Source organism: Leucoraja erinacea, chromosome 18 (assembly GCF_028641065.1).
Source record: "Leucoraja erinacea ecotype New England chromosome 18, Leri_hhj_1, whole genome shotgun sequence".
NCBI classification, from domain to species: Eukaryota; Metazoa; Chordata; class Chondrichthyes; order Rajiformes; family Rajidae; genus Leucoraja; species Leucoraja erinaceus.
Window position 1 is genome coordinate 12,486,213 of NC_073394.1, and position 18,223 is coordinate 12,504,435.

The following is an 18,223-nucleotide window of genomic DNA, read 5'->3' on the forward strand; positions in this document are numbered from 1 at the left end:
CCTGGATAAGGATAGAATATATTTAAATAAAGGTTCTACTGCATGTTCAAAATGGCTCCCGCTATATCGAAGAGATGAGAAAGCAAACAGAGTATTCAAAACCACAAAAGCCACCACGTAATAGTGAGAGAGAGAAAATTACGAGCACTGCAAGTTTCTTTTTAAGAAGATACAGCACAAACATCTACCACTAGAGAGCTAAGTATCAACATGCTGAGAAGAGAATGGTCCACAAGTGGAGGAGCACCAGGTGTTATTGTGTAGATGCGCAAAATTCATAGCAAGTAATTCAACAAGACAGGAGCAAGGGTTGTCACTAGCCACTATTCTTTTCTTTTAAATGAACAGCACAGAGATTCTTAGTTACAAATTAACTGAAAACATAACCACAATATGGCAGATAACACAACTTTAACAGGAAAAACAAGGTTTAGGTTTGTTATTGCAACATATACACCTAGATATAGTAAAAAGTTGTGTTTTGCATGCCCTCCAATCAAATCAGATAATACTATACATACATATAATCACCCCAACCCAAGCACAATTGGAAGATTAAATGGAAAGATACAGAGTGCAGAATATAGTTCTCACCACTTCACTGCACCAGATCCAGGGCCATAATGGGGGAAAGACGTGCAATCCTCAACTATTTCCACTTTGGCAACGTTGATGCCGATTGGGGCATACACTCTAGCACGTTTCCTGAAATTGATAACTAGCTCCTTTGTCCTCCTGACACTCCAACTCCATTTGCCATTTTGTTAGTCCTGCTTACGATTACTGCAGCAAATGTCAAACCAGGCCAAGCTTTGTTATTGCCAAACCATCTGAGTCGCATGCCAATCAATTGCTCACAGGCGGTTAATATTTTCCAATCAATGCAACACCAATGCTACCTGAGAGAATTTCTTCTTCATTTCATCAAAGATACTTTGTCTGCAACTCCAAAACATCCCCTAAGATATACAAAAATAAAATTGTACATTTTAATCTGATGAAAAATAACCAAACAGGGTAGCATTAGAATATAGGAATCAAGATGCTTAAGAGTGGACAGAGACCAGATGGTTACGTACAATTCAAAAGAAAATTGTAAATTTCTAAAGATAGGAAATTGAAAGAGAAGGAAATCGTTGCCACTCAGGCTTCAACGGGACAACACTTTAAATCACAGGAGAATGTTTGTCCTTGTAACCACACAGATGGCTATAAAAACTGCTGATTCTTGCATACAGGTGCTCCACCAGCAAAACCACGCATGAAAAAGAACCCAACCAAGCTGCTTTCCTGAAGAAGTATTCAATACAAGCGCTCTTCACATCATTGCCATCTCCAAATCCTTTTGTATGTGAATATAACCCAGACTTTTCATATCCAAATATTTCCCAGCACAGACTGACCGTTAAACATAGCAATGGTGCAGAAGTGAAAAAGGGTTCATTGTGCCACAATAAAATGTTTAAGCACTAAGTAGCACAGGATGATAAATGGATACTTTCTCCAATGGAGTATTCAGTTTGGTGGCTTACCCAGGCGTTTTGTTAAAGAGCAGGAGACTGAGCACATAGCTGAGGTGCTCCTGTGTGGAACGTTATTGAGGTATCACCAAATTAGACTGATTGTAATCTGCGATGTGGAAACCGAGGGCCCAATTACATAGGGTAAATGAAATATGCAATGCAATTAATTTTCAAGCTCTCTTTGATAAATATATACACTAGAAGCTGCGTATCGATTTGTAGACAGAATTGATACGATCTACAAGGTGTATGTAACAAAAGACAAAGCTTCAGTTGGCCAATAGCTGCGATCTTTACACAAGTATCATTGGAAATTGCGTTCTTTTTACAGGCAACAAAATGATGCCACACGGTTCTTACTCCACACCCCCACTTGCATCAAACACCATTTTGCGGAGCTTTATTTTTGAGTGGAAGAGAAATCGGGTTCTTCAAAAATGTCCTTTTTTATCAATCAGACATACCTTTACAGGACCCAGAACATCCCTGTGAAATATTGATTATCCATGTGGTGTAATTTATTTAAAGAATTAAGATTTTCTTGATTTTGAGGCAACATCGCGTAATACGGTGCTGTCCAAGCAGTCCCCTGCTCTATTCTTTGTACAGCCTGACACAGCTGCAGCAATGCACAACACTAACCTCAGCAAATACGATCTTCTACGGTACCTTTGGCTGCATTGTGGACTTCGGTTTTGCACATGGTTGCCGAGTGTTATGGTTATTAAATTATTGTACTATTGGGTATTATATATTTATCTGCATGCTATTGGGTTTAGAGGCCTGCTCAGCTGCTACAAATAAGAATTTCATTGTTTCATTACTAGTCCATATGACAATTAAATATTGATTCTTACCCCTAAATAGGCAAAATATCATATTTTCCAGAGATGCTGCATGATCCACTGAGTCACCCCAGGATAGTTACTCCAGCATTTTGTCTTTTTTGAAAACCGGCATTTGCAGTTCATTGTTTGTTTGTTAATTCCATCAGACAAGTTGAATAGCCAACTAACTGACCACATTTTATCCACATCTCTTGCAAAAAGTTGAGCAATTCATATAATTTATCCAATCAGAATAAATCATTTTTGTTCCGTTCTGATGCATAAGAGGTTTGTTACTCAGACAGCAAAACTATACTGTGCTTTACATTGGTCCGATCAATGTACAACCTGCTTCAAACGTCTAATTATATATCTTCAGAACACATGCCAGTACACATTCAGCATGTTGTTGACAGATTCAAACCTCCTAAATTTTCAGTGAATATTTAACATCAAAATTAAATGTTTTCCACCTATGTCAGCAACAAAGATTACTTACATCTCATGAAACATAGAAACATAGAAACTAGGTGCAGGAGTAGGCCATTCGGCCCTTCGAGCCTGCAGCGCCATTCAATATGATCATGGCTGATCATCCAACTCAGTATCCCGTACCTGCCTTCTCTCCATACCCTCTGATCCCCTTAGCCACAAGGGCCACATCTAACTCCCTCTTAAATATAGCCAATGAACTGGCCTCGACTACCCTCTGCGGCAGAGAGTTCCAGAGACTCACCACTCTGTGTGAAAAAAGTTCTTCTCATCTCGGTTTTAAAGGATTTCCCCCTTATCCTTAAGCTGTGACCCCTTGTCCTGGACTTCCCCAACATCGGGAGCAATCTTCCTGCATCTAGCCTGTCCAGCCCCTTAAGAATTTTGTAAGTTTCTATAAGATCCCCTCTCAATCTCCTAAATTCTAGAGAGTATAAACCAAGTCTATCCAGTCTTTCTGCATAAGACAGTCCTGACATCCCAGGAATCAGTCTGGTGAACCTTCTCTGCACTCCCTCTATGGCAATAATGTCCTTCCTCAGATTTGGTGACCAAAACTGTACGCAATACTCCAGGTGTGGTCTCACCAAGACCCTGTACAACTGCAGTAGAACCTCCCTGCTCCTATAACTCAAATCCTTTTGCTATGAAAGCTAACATACCATTCGCTTTCTTCACTGCCTGCTGCACCTGCATGCCTACTTTCAATGACTGGTGTACCATGACACCCAGGTCTCGCTGCATCTCCCCTTTTCCTAGTCCGCCACCATTTAGATAATAGTCTGCTTTCCTGTTTTTGCCACCAAAATGAAGATTACTTGTCATGCATTTGTACTAATCTCCCATTCTTTGACTCAACCATATAAATTGTCCTAGTCTCTTTGAACGTCACTCATCACTCATACACTATCCAACTGGCAAAGAACCCTTCTATCTTTGTAAAAAAAAAAAACTTGTTGGTGCGAACTCGGTGGGCCGAAGGCCTGTTTCCATCCTGTATCTCTAAACTAAACTAAGAAGGTTATCTTCCTTGCTTTACAATCCCTCCGTGCTCTTGCCCTTCCCAATCTCTTACCGACATCTGAAGGTTTCGCCGTTCAACTGCCCGAAGGAAAGTGGATAACCAATTTAGAATTTTTTTTCTAGCTCAATCAGGGGGGAAAAACATTAATAACATGGATTAAACCCTTCATGACCTGCAGAAAAATAAAAGAGCACAACTGGTGGTTATAACCTTTAGCATCTTTAAAATAGCAAAGAAATTCACTGAAACATTACCAAACAAAAAAAGTGTGAACCGTCTGAGAAATTGGGCAGAGAACGTTCTAAAAATAATGAAGTATTATACACAATATTTCAGCTTTGAGCTTTAATGCGCTCCATGGGAATCTAGCTGTATTATCAGCTTAGGTATATTTTTAAACAAGAGATAATGGTTATGTATTGCTGAAGTGGACACAACATAAATTATCTGTTTGCTGACAGGAATTCTAACCTACAGGATAAATTCTTAAATGCACTTCCAGTTGCGGAAATATAATTATACCATTATTAGGGTAGTGTCGTAGGGCCCAACTACCCACTGCTGTTTCAACAACCTTCCAATCACACGGTCAGAAATACGACTTTTCTATAACTGTACAATGCACCATTTGCAACTCTGAAAATGAAGCAGCCAACATCCAAATGCTTCTGCTCCACTGTTACCAGTGCTGAGGTATGGTACAAATTGTGTAGGAAGGAAGTGCAGATGTTGATTTACACCGAATATAGACACAAAAAGCTGGAGTAACTCAATGGGTCAGGCAGCATTTCTGGAGAAAAGTAATGTGAGATGTTTCGGGTCAGGACCCGACTGGGTCGCACAGTTTTTCCACTGTATCTTGATACACATCATAATAATAAGCCAACATGAAAATGCAACAAGGCCTGGACTATATCCAACCTGAGCTGCTTGGTGGCAAGTAACATTTGTACCACTTCAACCTGGACTTCCACTGTTACGCTGATGACACCCAGATCTACCTCGGCACCAAATCCCCCCACAACCCCCCCCCCTCCCATATCAACTCCTGTTTGTCAGCTATAAAAACCTGGATGCAACAGAATTTCCTCAAACTCAATAGCGATAAGACAGAATTCCTCCTCATAGGCTCCAAAGCCACACTCAGCAAAATCAATAACCCCACTCTGACTATTGACGGCACCAATGTCTCCCCATCTCTCCAGGCCCGCAACCTTGGCGTGATCTTTGATTCCACCCTCTCCCTTGAGCCTCACATCTGCCATGTCATTAAAACCTCCTTCTTTCATCTCCGCAACATCGCCAAACTCAGACCCTCTCTCACACCTCCCGCTGCTGAAAGACTCATCCATGCCGTCATCTCCTCCCGACTGGACTACTGCAACTCACTTCTCCTTGGTATCAGCTCCACCTACATCAACCGACTCCAACTGGTCCAGAACGCAGCCGCCCGACTCATCACCCACACCAAATCCTGGCATCACATCACTCCAGTCCTCAAACAACTTCACTGGCTTCCCATCTCCCACCAGATCAACTACAAAATCCTGATCCTCACCTACAAAGCCCTCCACCATCTGCCCCCCCCCCATATCTCACGGACCTCCTCTCCCTCTACCAACCCTCACGGTCTCTCAGATCCACATTAGCTGGTCTCCTCTCCATCCACGTCCAACCTCCGCAGTTTTGGGGACAGAGCCTTCTCCAGGGCAGCTCCCAGGCTCTGGAACTCCCTCCCCCAACTGATCCGCAATTCCATGTCCCTCACCATCTTCCAGTCTCGCCTCAAGACCTATCTCTTCACCTCTGCCTATCCTTAGCCCCACGTCCCCCTCCCTTTTCATCTGTGCATTAATTGCCTCATATTGTGGTTTGTATTGAATTCTGTCTTTACTTTGTGTACTAGTCATGTCTCTACTATTTATTTCATTCCCCTTACATGTTTTTCCTCTACCTGCTAAATTTTTGTAAGGTGTCCTTGAGACTCTTGAAAGGCACCCATAAATAAAATTTATTATTATTATTATTACCACACAACTGCTGGGAAAAGATAATATTTAACCTTCAGCCATTTCATTAATCACATTTAAATCTTTTCCACCTCTGCTCAGAAAGAAAGCTTACTCTCATATCTTGAAGATTACTTGTGGTGCGTTTGCACTAATCTCCCATTCTTTGACTCAGCAGTTTAATTTGTCCGAGTCTCTTTAAATGTCACTCATTCACTAACCAACTGGCAAAATAGCCCGCTACCTTCTGCAATTTCTACCTTCACACAGAAATGGTGTATCCAAAGGAAGGGATCATAGACACAAGAAATCTCCAATAAGTGTTTCAGCGACTTCAGTGAAATTACTACAACCTGATCAGCAAAGCCCTGCAACAAATAAAAGATCTTGATCATAAAATCCACAGGAACCTTTTAACAGACTCAATGGGTGCTATAACTGGCATATAATTAAAAAGCAATTACACTATTAAAGAACACAAATAAAAATACAGAACATTGAATATTAAAATAGTAAGAAACATCTTCAACAGTAACAACTTTGATGAACCAAAGTTAGCCAAATGATGTGAACAATATATTTGTACATCTACCATGAAAGTACATACAAGGTACAGAATTGAGTGTATTAATTCTCAAGTTGAAGTACAATTACTGGGCAGCATGCTTTAATCCTGAAAAGCAGGGCCAATTTACCGTCAAATTTGAAGCAGTATGTCAGACTATGAATTTTTCAGTTTTAACTTAAAAAAGGAGATGAAACATCCTAAATGTCTCCATCGAAATGTTTTACCCATTGATAAAATTCACATTTTACACTTAACTTTCTAAATGCCGCAAATGGCTTTCAAAACATGCATTTAGATTTATGACTGATCACTTTTGGCCAAGGGTTGCACTGATGCTGTTAAAACCACAGAGTATTGGTGAAAAAGGTGTGATGTGAAAAGTAACTTGCCAAACAATGCGACAGCTGAACTAGACTGTAAAGATGTAGAAACGAAGAACTGCAGATGCTGGTTTGTACCAAATATAAATTAAGTGCCCTCCATAATGTTTGGGACAAAGACCCGTCATTTATTTATTTACCTCGGTACTCCACAATTTGAGATTTGTGATAGCAAAGAAATCGCAGTTAGATTTTATTAACGGCCATTTTATACATTTTGGTTTCACCATGTAGAAATTACAGCAATGTTTATACTGTCCCCCCATTTCAGGGCACCATAATGTTTGGAACACATGGCTTCACAGGCAATTGTAATTGCTCAGGTGTGTTTAATTGCCTCCTTAATGCAGGTATAAGAGAGCTCCCAGCACCTAGTCTTTCCATCACCTTTGGAAACTTGTATAGCTGTTTATCAACATGAGGACCAAAGTTGTGCCAATTAAAGTCAAAGAAGCCATTATGAGACTGAGAAACAAGAGGTCATGCAGCATCTCTGGAGAAAAAAAGGATAGGTGACAACCCCTTCTTTCTAGTAATGCTGGTTGTAAAGATTCCTAACATAACATAAACTCCGCTAAATACGTTTAACAACTAAAATTGACAAATACTAATAAATCACAAAAAAAATTAAGTTGCCCACATTATTCCTTTTTATTAAATCCTTTCATCCATATTTTTAAAGGGATTGGCCTTCATGCTCTCATTACGTGCAGCTGTGCAAGTGATTGGTAAGATGACACTTGGAGTAGTGCATACAGTTCTAGTCACCCCGCTATGGTAAGGACTTCATTAAGTTGGAAAGTGTGCAGAAGTGACTCACCAAGATGTTATCTGGAATTGCAGACTTGTGTTATGGGGAGAAGATGGATGGACTGAATGTCAACTGGGTCAACATGGACAAGGTAGGCCAAAAGACCTGTCTCCATCCTCACTGATTAATTATACTGACTATGAGTGGACAGAGATATAGAGTCAGTAAAGTCAAGAGCAGTAAGCATAGTCCATGAAATAAAGAATTGGCTTTTTTTGAAAAAGGTAGAAAGCTTGGGAACATAATTAAACCAAGTGATTGGCCAACAAATCCAAAGCAAAATGTCTTCTCAAATGAAATCAATGAGGTTTGGTGAGCTGTTAAACCTAATTTAAAACGTGCCATACAGCAGAAAATGATATAGCTATATCATATCCAAAACCATCACTGACTGATGCATTTGCTATCTACAAATAAAACTATGGGCCATTTGGATATAATTTCCCCGATGTTACTATGATCTCCTGATTAATCTTCCACCCTGTTGATTTAAATATCTTGCTGTCAATATCCCGACTTGCAAAAAGGTCCCATTAACCAATCACACAGAGTTGCACTTGACTTTGGAATTTTTTTATTTTTTTTAAATAAAATAACCCGTTCTTTTGCATCAATGATTAAAACTCTTCAACAGTACCTTCACCAAATATACGAAAACAGCAACTTTTCATATATCCTTCAGCAGTAACCAAGTTTGTCTTCATCCACAAGATACATTCCTGACCTCCATTAGCACAGGAGTGTGATGTTACTTAGTATACAGGTGGACGTATTACATATCCCAAGCACTAACAACCTTCATTGTGATTAGCTCAAAATCATCAGAATTTCCATAATTAAGCCGTAGGATCTGACCGTGATTACCTAAACTAAAATGTTTATATAATAAATAACATGATGCAAAGCTGAATGAGTGCAGAATTTTGTTCTGCTCATCCTAACCACAATCACACCGTTGACAATTAATAACATGTACCAGCATTTCATTAGTTTTTTCCATTTCAAAAGTTGTTGTTTACTGTTTCCAACCAGCATGACTCTGAAAGTAGTAGAACAAGTTGTTATGGTGGTTAAAAGTAAAACAAGGGATATTTGGTCACCATCCATCTTAGTTCTTTACCCTCACCCAATAAAAAAAAGTAACAATGCACAAAATTCTGGAGGAACTCAATGGGTCAGGCAGCATCTGTGATGGGAAATGCACAGGCCATATTTGGCATCAAGACCCTTCTTCAGTATGATCTTCTGAGCTTCTCCACAGCGTGCGGTTTCTTGCATCTCCAAAAATGTAACAATGCCTGAAACAGAAGCTGGTATTGATCTCCTTAAAGAAATACATTTCAAGCGGTGTTCAAATTAAGAAAAGGCATTTCTAATTTCATAAGTGTCAAATAAAGAACGAATAGAGGGGTAAAATAATTGGCAAAACAGAGAAGCAAGAATTATTTTTAAACACAAATTGCACCTATAAATTCTGCTTTCAGGTCTTGTATTAGGACCAAACCATGAAGATGACCGAGGCTGTACATCCAAAGTGGACAGTTATCATTGTTCGTGAGTGGGAGCAAACACATAAAAGTATCCAAAGTGCCTTCCTGGGATTTCAGTAAAAGTGAGAACAGTGCAGAGAGCTATAATCAGTCTGAAGAAGGGTCCCGACTCGAAAGTTCGCCTATACGTTTTCTGTACAGAGATGCTGCCTGACCCGCTGAGTGATTCTAACATTTTGTGTCGATAATCAGTCAAATTTGGACTGATCACTAACCAAATACAATCACAAAACTGATTCTTCAGAATTGAAGATTAACCAAATACTTTATCAGAGCTCACATATACGATTTTAAAGGACATGGAATGGGGACCAATTTAGGGAGGAATTTCCAGAGATTAAGTCCAAGGAAACAAAAAGTCAGAGCTAGCATTGATGAGGTAACAAGACTAAGGAAATGTTACATTTTGAAGTATGGTAGGTCTTGTCAACAAGGAGAAATGGCTTAGTACATCCAAGCTGATCATGTGTTTGTAGAAGGTACACAAAAAAGCTGGAGAAACTCAGCGGGTGCAGCAGCATCTATGGAGCGAAGGAAATAGGCAACGTTTCGGGCCGAAACCCATGTGTTTGTAGACATGGGTAGATGTGGTGGCCAAAGGCAATCCAAAGAGGAATTGAAAGTTGGAGATGGATGCCATTGCTAGAATACATAGATAAGACTCAAGTGAGAGTAGGACTTCAGAAGAGAGGCACAGAAAGTCAGAAGATATTACAAATACAAAAAAGATTAAATAGAAACAGAAAACAGTGGAATTGCAATGCAGCATCTATGGACAGAGAAACTGTTAATTGATTTGATTGAATGTAGAAACATGGAACTGCAGATGCTGCTTACAAAAAAAGAGACACAGAGTGCTGGAACAATTCAGTAGGTCAGGCATCTTTGGAAAAGCTGCCTGACCCGGTCTGAAGAAAGGCCCCAACCTGAAACAGTACCTATGTTCTCCAGAAATACTGCTTGAATTGCTGAGTTAATGGCACGTTGAGTCATTAATTGATTAGGTCAATAACCTTTCAATAAAATAAAGCAATCAACGTGAAACAAGTTAGTGTATACGAGAAAGATCGAACACCTGGTTGAGTGGTGCCACAACAACCACCTCTCGCTTACCATCACAAAACCAAGGAACCGATCTTTGATTTCAGAAAGGAGAAATCAGGGAACCACTCTTATTATTAGTGGGTCAGTGATGAAGAAAGTTAGCATTCACATCTCAGATGACCTATCCTGGGTTCAGCACAGATCCAATTATGAGAGGCATGTCAGAGCCTTCATTTTGAAAAGTTTAAAAGATTCCAAAGTATCCTAACTGGTTGCACCATGGGCTGATACGGCAATTCCAATGCACAGGAATGCATATTCTTCTAAACCTTTTCTATCCATGGACCGGTCCAAATTAAGGAAGCACTTGAAGCCTGGTGAAAAGGGAACTACCCTTTATTGCAATTTGCAACTCGAAAAGGAACTCACTACACTGAATGAAAGTAGAACTGTATTGTGAGAGCAAGCATAGTTAACCATAGCATCAATGCAATGTGGAGAATGTTGTACTTGAAGGTGAGGCAGCATCCATGGGGGGAATAAATTAGTTGACTTTTTAGGACAACTTAATTTAATGATTTTGCAAAACACTGCATTTCATAGTGATAAATTGCTAACACTATTATCTCTTCATCCTTGTGGAAAATATCTCAAATAACTCTTAAAACAAGTTCAATGACCCCTATTGCAAGTACAGCAGTGGCATGGTCTACAATCAGGAGCACAACCAGGAAGTCATTCAACTCCTCCAGCCTATTCTGCCATTCAATTCGAACAAGCCTGATGTGCATTTCAAATCCACTTTACATTTTGAATCAATCTTTCAACCTGGCCTGACAAAATAAAATCTACTAAAGGATATTGACATTTTCAGTGGTCCACAACCCATTCAGTATTATTTAGGAAGATAAGTTGGGAGGGTTTAAGAAACATCATGGCAAATACTGCAACATTTTTGCCTTCCATCGGAAGATATCTCCACACGTGTATTCTTTATCCGTAACTTTCATAGAATGGGAAGGAAAGCTTGGTTTGGCAATTGCTCTGCCAAAGGCCCCCAAGAAATTACAGAGTTGTGGACAAAGCGCAGTCCATCGCGCCGCAACTACACTTCACGATGCCTTGGAGAAGCAGTCAACATAACCAAGGAACACTCACTTTCCTCTTTCTCTCTTATCCCCTCAGGCAAAAGATTCACAAGCTTGAAATCATGTACCACTGATTCAAGAAGTTTCACTCCTACTGTTATCAGACGTTTGAGTGGACCTCTCATATTGCAAGGCTACATTCCCGAATACTCAATCATCCTCATTGGGGCTTTTGCATTTTTTAAAATCTTTTTTTACCATATTCTTTTATCTTTTCTTTTGCTCTACTTTCACAAGCAGCCTACAAAACAAATTGTTCACTGCATGACAATAGAAAACCAATACCCAGCAGATCTGTGAAAATTCTCGTTGTGTCTTAATTAACATTTTATAATTCCAATCATGTTTGCAAGGAATCTCGTAGATGTTTGCAAATCCAACTAGGTCTAGAAGTTTCCAAGTGGCCAAAAGAGGCTTTATCTTTTCCTACGGAGAATATCAACAGAAAATGAAACTGACAAAAAACTGGGAAACGAGACCAACTCAGCATCTTGCACTTCAATTTTCCCAACCCATAGACTTACCACACGTTCCACTACACGACCTTTCTTTCCTTTGATTTTGAACGACAATAAAACATCCCCAAAAATCTTGAACATCTGTAGTCCACAGAGCGAGATTCCGCTTGGATTCCCAGCTTTCCAATTCAAGAGAAATTATGACCACCAAGTCTATTGTGCAATAGAGGCTTGAATTAAGTTGAAGGTCACAATAGAGTCTCCACGGTTGAATGGCATCTGTAGCAGGTTTCAGCAACAGCATTAACAAAAAATATGGATAAACATTTCACGAAACCTTATTTACATCCATATTCCTTCAGCAGGATCATTAAATGAAGCAATACTAGAGATTTTTAAGAAAATAAAACAGAAAGTTGACGCAGCTGCCAGGACTGGTTCACCTTACGAAATTAAATACACAGTGCTACTTCCTTGTTTCAAACCAGATTGTTTTTTTCTGGCCACTTCCTGCCTCACAGGCCAATAGAATTTTCTTTTATTTGCATATCACCAATCAAATGGAAACCTCAGTTCCTTCAGTATTAGCGTTGGCTCGCTGCAGTTAAACTGTTATTTGTGAAACACGGAAATAAGCAACAACTTTGGTTGAGGAGTAAAACACATACAGGGTGTGTGATAACAACAAAGGTCAGTAATTGCACTCTTATGCCAGCATCAGATAATATTGGCAGACACGACATGGCAATTCTAAATGATGAGATAGTGAACCATGGCTGTCCGCCTGGTCAGATGAACCAAAGTTCCCTTGGTATGATTCTAAGCAAAATGAAGGATTTCTAACATTAGTTAGGCTAGTTGAAAGGGAAATTAGGATCCACTTTCTTGACAGAAAGTGAAAATTTGAAATCAGTTTTGCCCAAAAGATTCCAGCTGATTGGACAAATGGAACGGAGAAGAGTGGGATGGCTAGATTCCCATCAGGTTCGGGCATCGAGGGGAATGGTTCTGAATCTGAGAAGAGTCGCTTACGTAACCACAATCTAACTGAATGCTCATTCAGCATTCTTAAAACTTATATGTCGTGTTACCATAAGATCGTTCTGAAAACATGCATGATGTGTTTGGCTGTATGAAACAGTGGGTGGCTAACTTGAATATTTCATTGACTGTGATGTTTTAGGACGTGAAACCTGCTGAATACACTGTTTTCCTTCTATTCATTCTAATTTCAAATATAACTAATTAAAATATTTTACAATGCAATCACTACATTATTTGTGCACTTGTTAGCACTGCATCCAATTTCTGGTGCAGAATAAATATATAGCATTAAGTATATCCTGAAACACAATGCAAATAATGGTCACATTACCAACTTCATGTTTCCATGAGGATGTCATCACAAATCAGCTGACTAGAGTGCACTGACCTTCATCCTGTCAAGGACACATTTTAGAAAACATAAGTGTGTCCTAAATAACAGGGCACTGCGTTTCCCCCGTATAATTTGTGTGTGAAGATGGTGGGGGCGGGAGAGAAGACAATGAAGACAAGAAATGCCAGGATTCTTTTACAGTTGCTAAAATCTGGAGAAGGAAATCTGGAGAAGGACAAATTTACTGGCCACTAGACCAAGTGGGAACCATGTTCACACGGGAGGGCTGGTCCCCCCCCAATGCAATATTCCACCCCCCCCCCAACTCCAAAATTGGTGGCCCGTGGGGGGGGGGGGGTCACACACAGACACACACTCCATCACACACACACCCTCCATCTCACACTCACACACACATACACACACTCCATCACACACACACTCACACCCACACACTCACCCCCCATCTCTCACACCCTCCATCTCACACGCACACACACCCACACCCTCCATCTCACACACACACAAACCCTCCATCACACCCAACCTCCATATCACACACACAAACCCTCCATCACACATTCACACTCACCATCACTCACACCCTCCATCACACACACTCACACACACATATACATGACAGTAAAACTCTTTTGAATTTACTCACGCGACTGAGTGCGGCCTCCGGACTTCCGGATTGAGCGGGACTTCCGGACTGAGCGGGACTTCCGGACTGAGACGCCTATGGTAGGGGCTACGGACTATAACTAATTACCAGAGTAACCCCCCCCCCTCAACCGGGACTACCGGCACCTCTTTAGCTAATGAGCTGAACTATTTTTATGCACGATTTGTGGCGGGCAACAACTTTCTTAGCTCTCTTGCTAACAACAACATTGTCAGCACGCTGGCTAGCGAGGCTGGAGTGATAGGGCCCCTTTCAGAAAGCATTTGATAAGGTTCCACATAGGAGATTAGTGGGCAAAATTAGGGCACATGGTAATGGGGATAGAGTGCTGACATGGATAGAGAAGTGGTTGGCAGACAGGAAATAGAGTAGGGATTAACGGGTCCCTTTCAGAATGGCAGGCAGTGACTAGTGGGGTACCACAATGCTCTGTGCTGGGACCACAGCTATTTACAATATACATCAATGATTTGGATGAAGAGATTCAAAGTAACATTAGCAAATTTGCAGATGGCACAAAGCTGGGTGGCAGTGTGAACTGTGAGGAGGATGCTATGAGAATGCAGGGTGACTTGGACAGGTTGGGGGCGTGGGCAGATGCATGGCAGATGAAGTATAATGCGGATAAATGTGAGGTTATCCACTTTGGTAGCAAAAACAGGAAAGCAGATTATTATATAAATGGTGTCAAGTTGGGAAAAGGGGAAGCACAACGGGATCTGGGGGTCCTTGTTCATCAGCCTATGAAAGTAAGCATGCAGGTACAGTAGGCAGTGAAGAAAGCGAATGGCATGTTGGCCTTTATAACAAGAGGAATCAAATATTGGAGCAAAGAGGTCCTTCTGCAGTTATACAGAGCCCTAGTGAGACCACACCTGGAGTATTGTGTGCAGTTTTGTCCCCTAATTTGAGGAAGGACATTCTTGCTATTGAGGGAGTGCAGCATAGGTTCCCGAGGTTAATTCCCAGGATGGCGGGACTGTCATATGTTGATAGAATGGAGTGGCTGGGCTTGTCTACTCTGGAATTTAGGATGAGAGGGGATCTTATTGAAACATAACATTATTAAGGGCTTGGACACGCTAGAGGCAGGAAACATGTTCCCCATGTTGGGCGAGTCCAGAACCAGGGGCCACAGTTTAAGAATAAGGGGCAAGCCATTTAGAATGGAGATGAGGAAAAACCTTTCCACACAGAGAGTTGTGAATCTGTGGAATTCTCTGCCTCAGAAGGCAGTGGAGGCCAATTCCCTGGAGGCTTTCAAGAGAGTTAGATAGATCTCTTAACGATTGCGGAGGCAGGGGATATGGGGAGAATTCAGGAACGGGGTACTGATGACGGATAATCAGCCATGATCACAGTGAATGGCGGCGCTGGCTCGAAAGGCCGAATAGCCTACTCCTGTACCTATTGTCTACTGACATTTTTGACAATTGCTGCGTGCTCCAATCGTAGAGGTCCACTGTCAAAATGCCAGGATGATTTAGGTAAACAGTGGAGACGACAAGGAATCATGCCAAAAAACATTAGTCAAAAATTCAAAGAGCTTAACTACAGGTTGAAAAAATATGATATCAATAGTCAGGTTAATTATTAAAGATGATTGAGAAATCTAGGTCATACATAAAATATTTGCCCGCTCTTTTTCTGACTAAAAGATTGAATTTTAAGCTAATCTTAAACTTTAATCTAATTAACACTACCACTCATTAACCTTAACACAATTAACACTCTATGGGACTATTTTTAACTTACATGTACACCACGTCCAATAAGTAGAATTCTTCACAACTGTCAAAAATGTTGATAGCTACTCTAGCAGGTGGCCTTCCCAGTGAACTGTCCAAACCTTTAATCACTTCACTAATTTTGAAAAGCATTGTTAAAAACTGCAGTGAACTTGGCAAGAAAGTTGTGTAGGAAAGAACTGCAGATGCTGGTTTACACCAAAGATAGATAGAAATGCTGGAGTAAATTAGTAGGTCAGGCAGCATCTCTGGATAGAAGGAATAGGTGATGTTTTTGATCGAGACCCTTCTTCAGATCTTAACCTCATTTTGTCCACAATACCATTCATGAATGTGCATCTTCAACAGGTAAACGAGGTACAGGTGCACAACCTTCTATCCGAAAGCCTTGGGACCAGACACTTTTCGTAATTCAGAATTTGTCGGCCTTCGGAATGGAAATTTTTTAGCGTAGATTTTAATGGCTGGCTCAGTGGTAGAGTGCTCGGCTCATATCCGCAAGATCGCGAGTTTGCGCCTTGATCCCGGCAGTTACTCGGTCGCGAGTTTGAGTCTTCAATGTCGTTTTTTCTTGCAGAATAAATGTTTGTATGAAATGCAGTGTAGGAGAGGTGTACTGACTGTGTGGGCAGAACTTTGGAAGTGATTGCCCACCAGTCTAAAAAGCCGCTGTGTCCCCCTGTCCCTAGGATAGCAGGGGGCGATCAAACAGCACAATACCCCCCTCCCCCTCCAACTCCAGAGGAATCTGCTCCCCGATGGGCCGCTACGGCGACAAGTGGCAGTTTGCCCACAGCCCGAGCTGCGCGACCCCAAGAACAAGACGTACCTTGCACACCATCAGCTTCTGCCCCTATGTGTTCCTCTGGAGTTGGAGCGGGGCTGGGCTGGAGTTGCTGCTGGCTGTGGGTCTCTGGGATCTCCGTGCTTGCGGTGGGCCTGGGGGTTGGTGTCCCGTTGGTCCTGACGTCTCCGGCCACCCCCCTGGACTGGAGCTGAGACTGGGAACTGTACCGCCCTTGCCCCCTCCCTCTGCAACTGCAAACAACCCCACTCTCCTGCAAGGGTGGTACAGTTCCCGGAGGATGGCAGGTGGCCGGAGACGTCAGGACCAACAGGAACCCGCTCCCCGATGGGCCCCTACGACGCCCTGAGCTGCGCCCCGTCATCCGCAACCCAGGTTCCTCTGCAGTTGGAGCGGGGCTGGGCTGGGCTGCTGTTGGCTGTGGGTCTCTGGGTTCTCCGTGCTTGCAGTGGGCCTGGGGGTCGGTGTCCCGATGAGGGGGCGCAGCTCGGGGAACGGCTTCTGATGGTCCTGACGTCTCCGGCCAGTTTGCAGTTTTCCTCTGGAGTTGGAACGGGGCTGGGCTGCTGCTGGCTGTGGGTCTCTGGGATCTCCGTGCTTGCAGTGGGCCTGGGGGTCGGTGTCCCGTTGGTCCTGACGTCTCCGGTGACCTGCTAGCATCGCCGACGTGAAGACAGTGCAAAGCCCCCACGCCGGTGCAATGAGCGGGGAGCTGGAGAGGAGAGGGAAGGGGTCACACACATGGCCGGGAAGCAGAGGGGTGTAGGTGGGGTGAAACTGAAGGGAGCGACAATTTGCTGCTGCCTGCCCGCTGAGTTAAAAAGTTCCCACGCAAGACTCACGATACATTGTGTATCGTGAGTCTACCGTGGTAACTTTTAACTCAGCGGGCAGGCAGCAGCATATTGTCAATTATTAACCCTCCCGCGCAATATACCCTCACCTTGTGGCAGTCCCTGGGGGGTAGGCCACTCCTTGGATCATCCCCCTCGACGATTGAGGGACAGGGGCGTTGGTCTGCCACGGGGTTTACCGGTCGACTCCCGAGGGGTAGAGATAAGGTGTCGGTGTGTGTTCTTGAACTGTTGGAATTAAAAAGCTTCTTTTGAATCCGCCTGGCGTCCGGTCTTTTCCTGACCTTGACCAGGCCACTACACTGGTGACCCCGACGTATATAGATATCGATCGGCCGGCGCTGGTAGCACTGCCCCGTAAGCGAGGGCGACCTCTGTCTAGGGTACCTCCTCCTTTGGTTACTTCGTACCCCGCACTTGTTGATCAGGCGCCTGTTCCGGGTCCGAGCGTAGTCTGCACCCGGTCTGGCCGTCGTGTACGCCGTCCTGTCCGTTTTGTACCTCGGGTACTTGGGGAGGGTCCTGTGGCGGTCCCTGGGGGGTAGGCCACTCCTTGGATCATCCCCCTCAACGATTGAGGGACAGGGGCGTTGGTCTGCCACGGGGTTTACCGGTCGACTCCTGAGGGGTAGAGATAAGGTGTCAGTGTGTGTTCTTGAACTGTTGGAATTAAAAAGCTTCTTTTGAATCCTCCTGGCGTCCGGTCTTTTCCTGACCTTGACCAGGCCACTACAACCTCCTCTTTTATGAATGGGGATTTAGTTCCCTTTTCTTCGAGGACCGACCGGAGGTTCCGCTGTCACCTCTGCGGGCCGCCCTCGGTGAACGTTTTCAAGGACCTTACTTCAAGGACCGAAAAAATGTCCGCTATTCGGAGGTTTTCGTTATTTGGATCTTCGGATAAAAGGTTGTGCAC

At 42.6% G+C, this 18,223-nt stretch overlaps 1 protein-coding gene across 4 annotated transcripts in view; it reads right to left on the bottom strand.

Annotated features, from left to right (window-relative positions):
- Nucleotides 1–18,223, bottom strand: part of usp47 (ubiquitin specific peptidase 47) — a 100,753-nt gene that overhangs the window by 71,208 nt on the left and 11,322 nt on the right. For 2 of the 4 annotated variants that reach the window (XM_055649336.1, XM_055649335.1), the window contains exon 2: nucleotides 900–959. The exons of 1 other annotated variant lie outside the window; for it this stretch is intronic. In XM_055649336.1, the coding sequence (XP_055505311.1) occupies nucleotides 900–959 (60 nt within the window). Of the gene's footprint in view, nucleotides 1–899; nucleotides 960–11,900; nucleotides 12,678–18,223 lie in introns of those variants that run through there. One more of the 4 variants, XM_055649337.1, reaches the window with a different exon arrangement.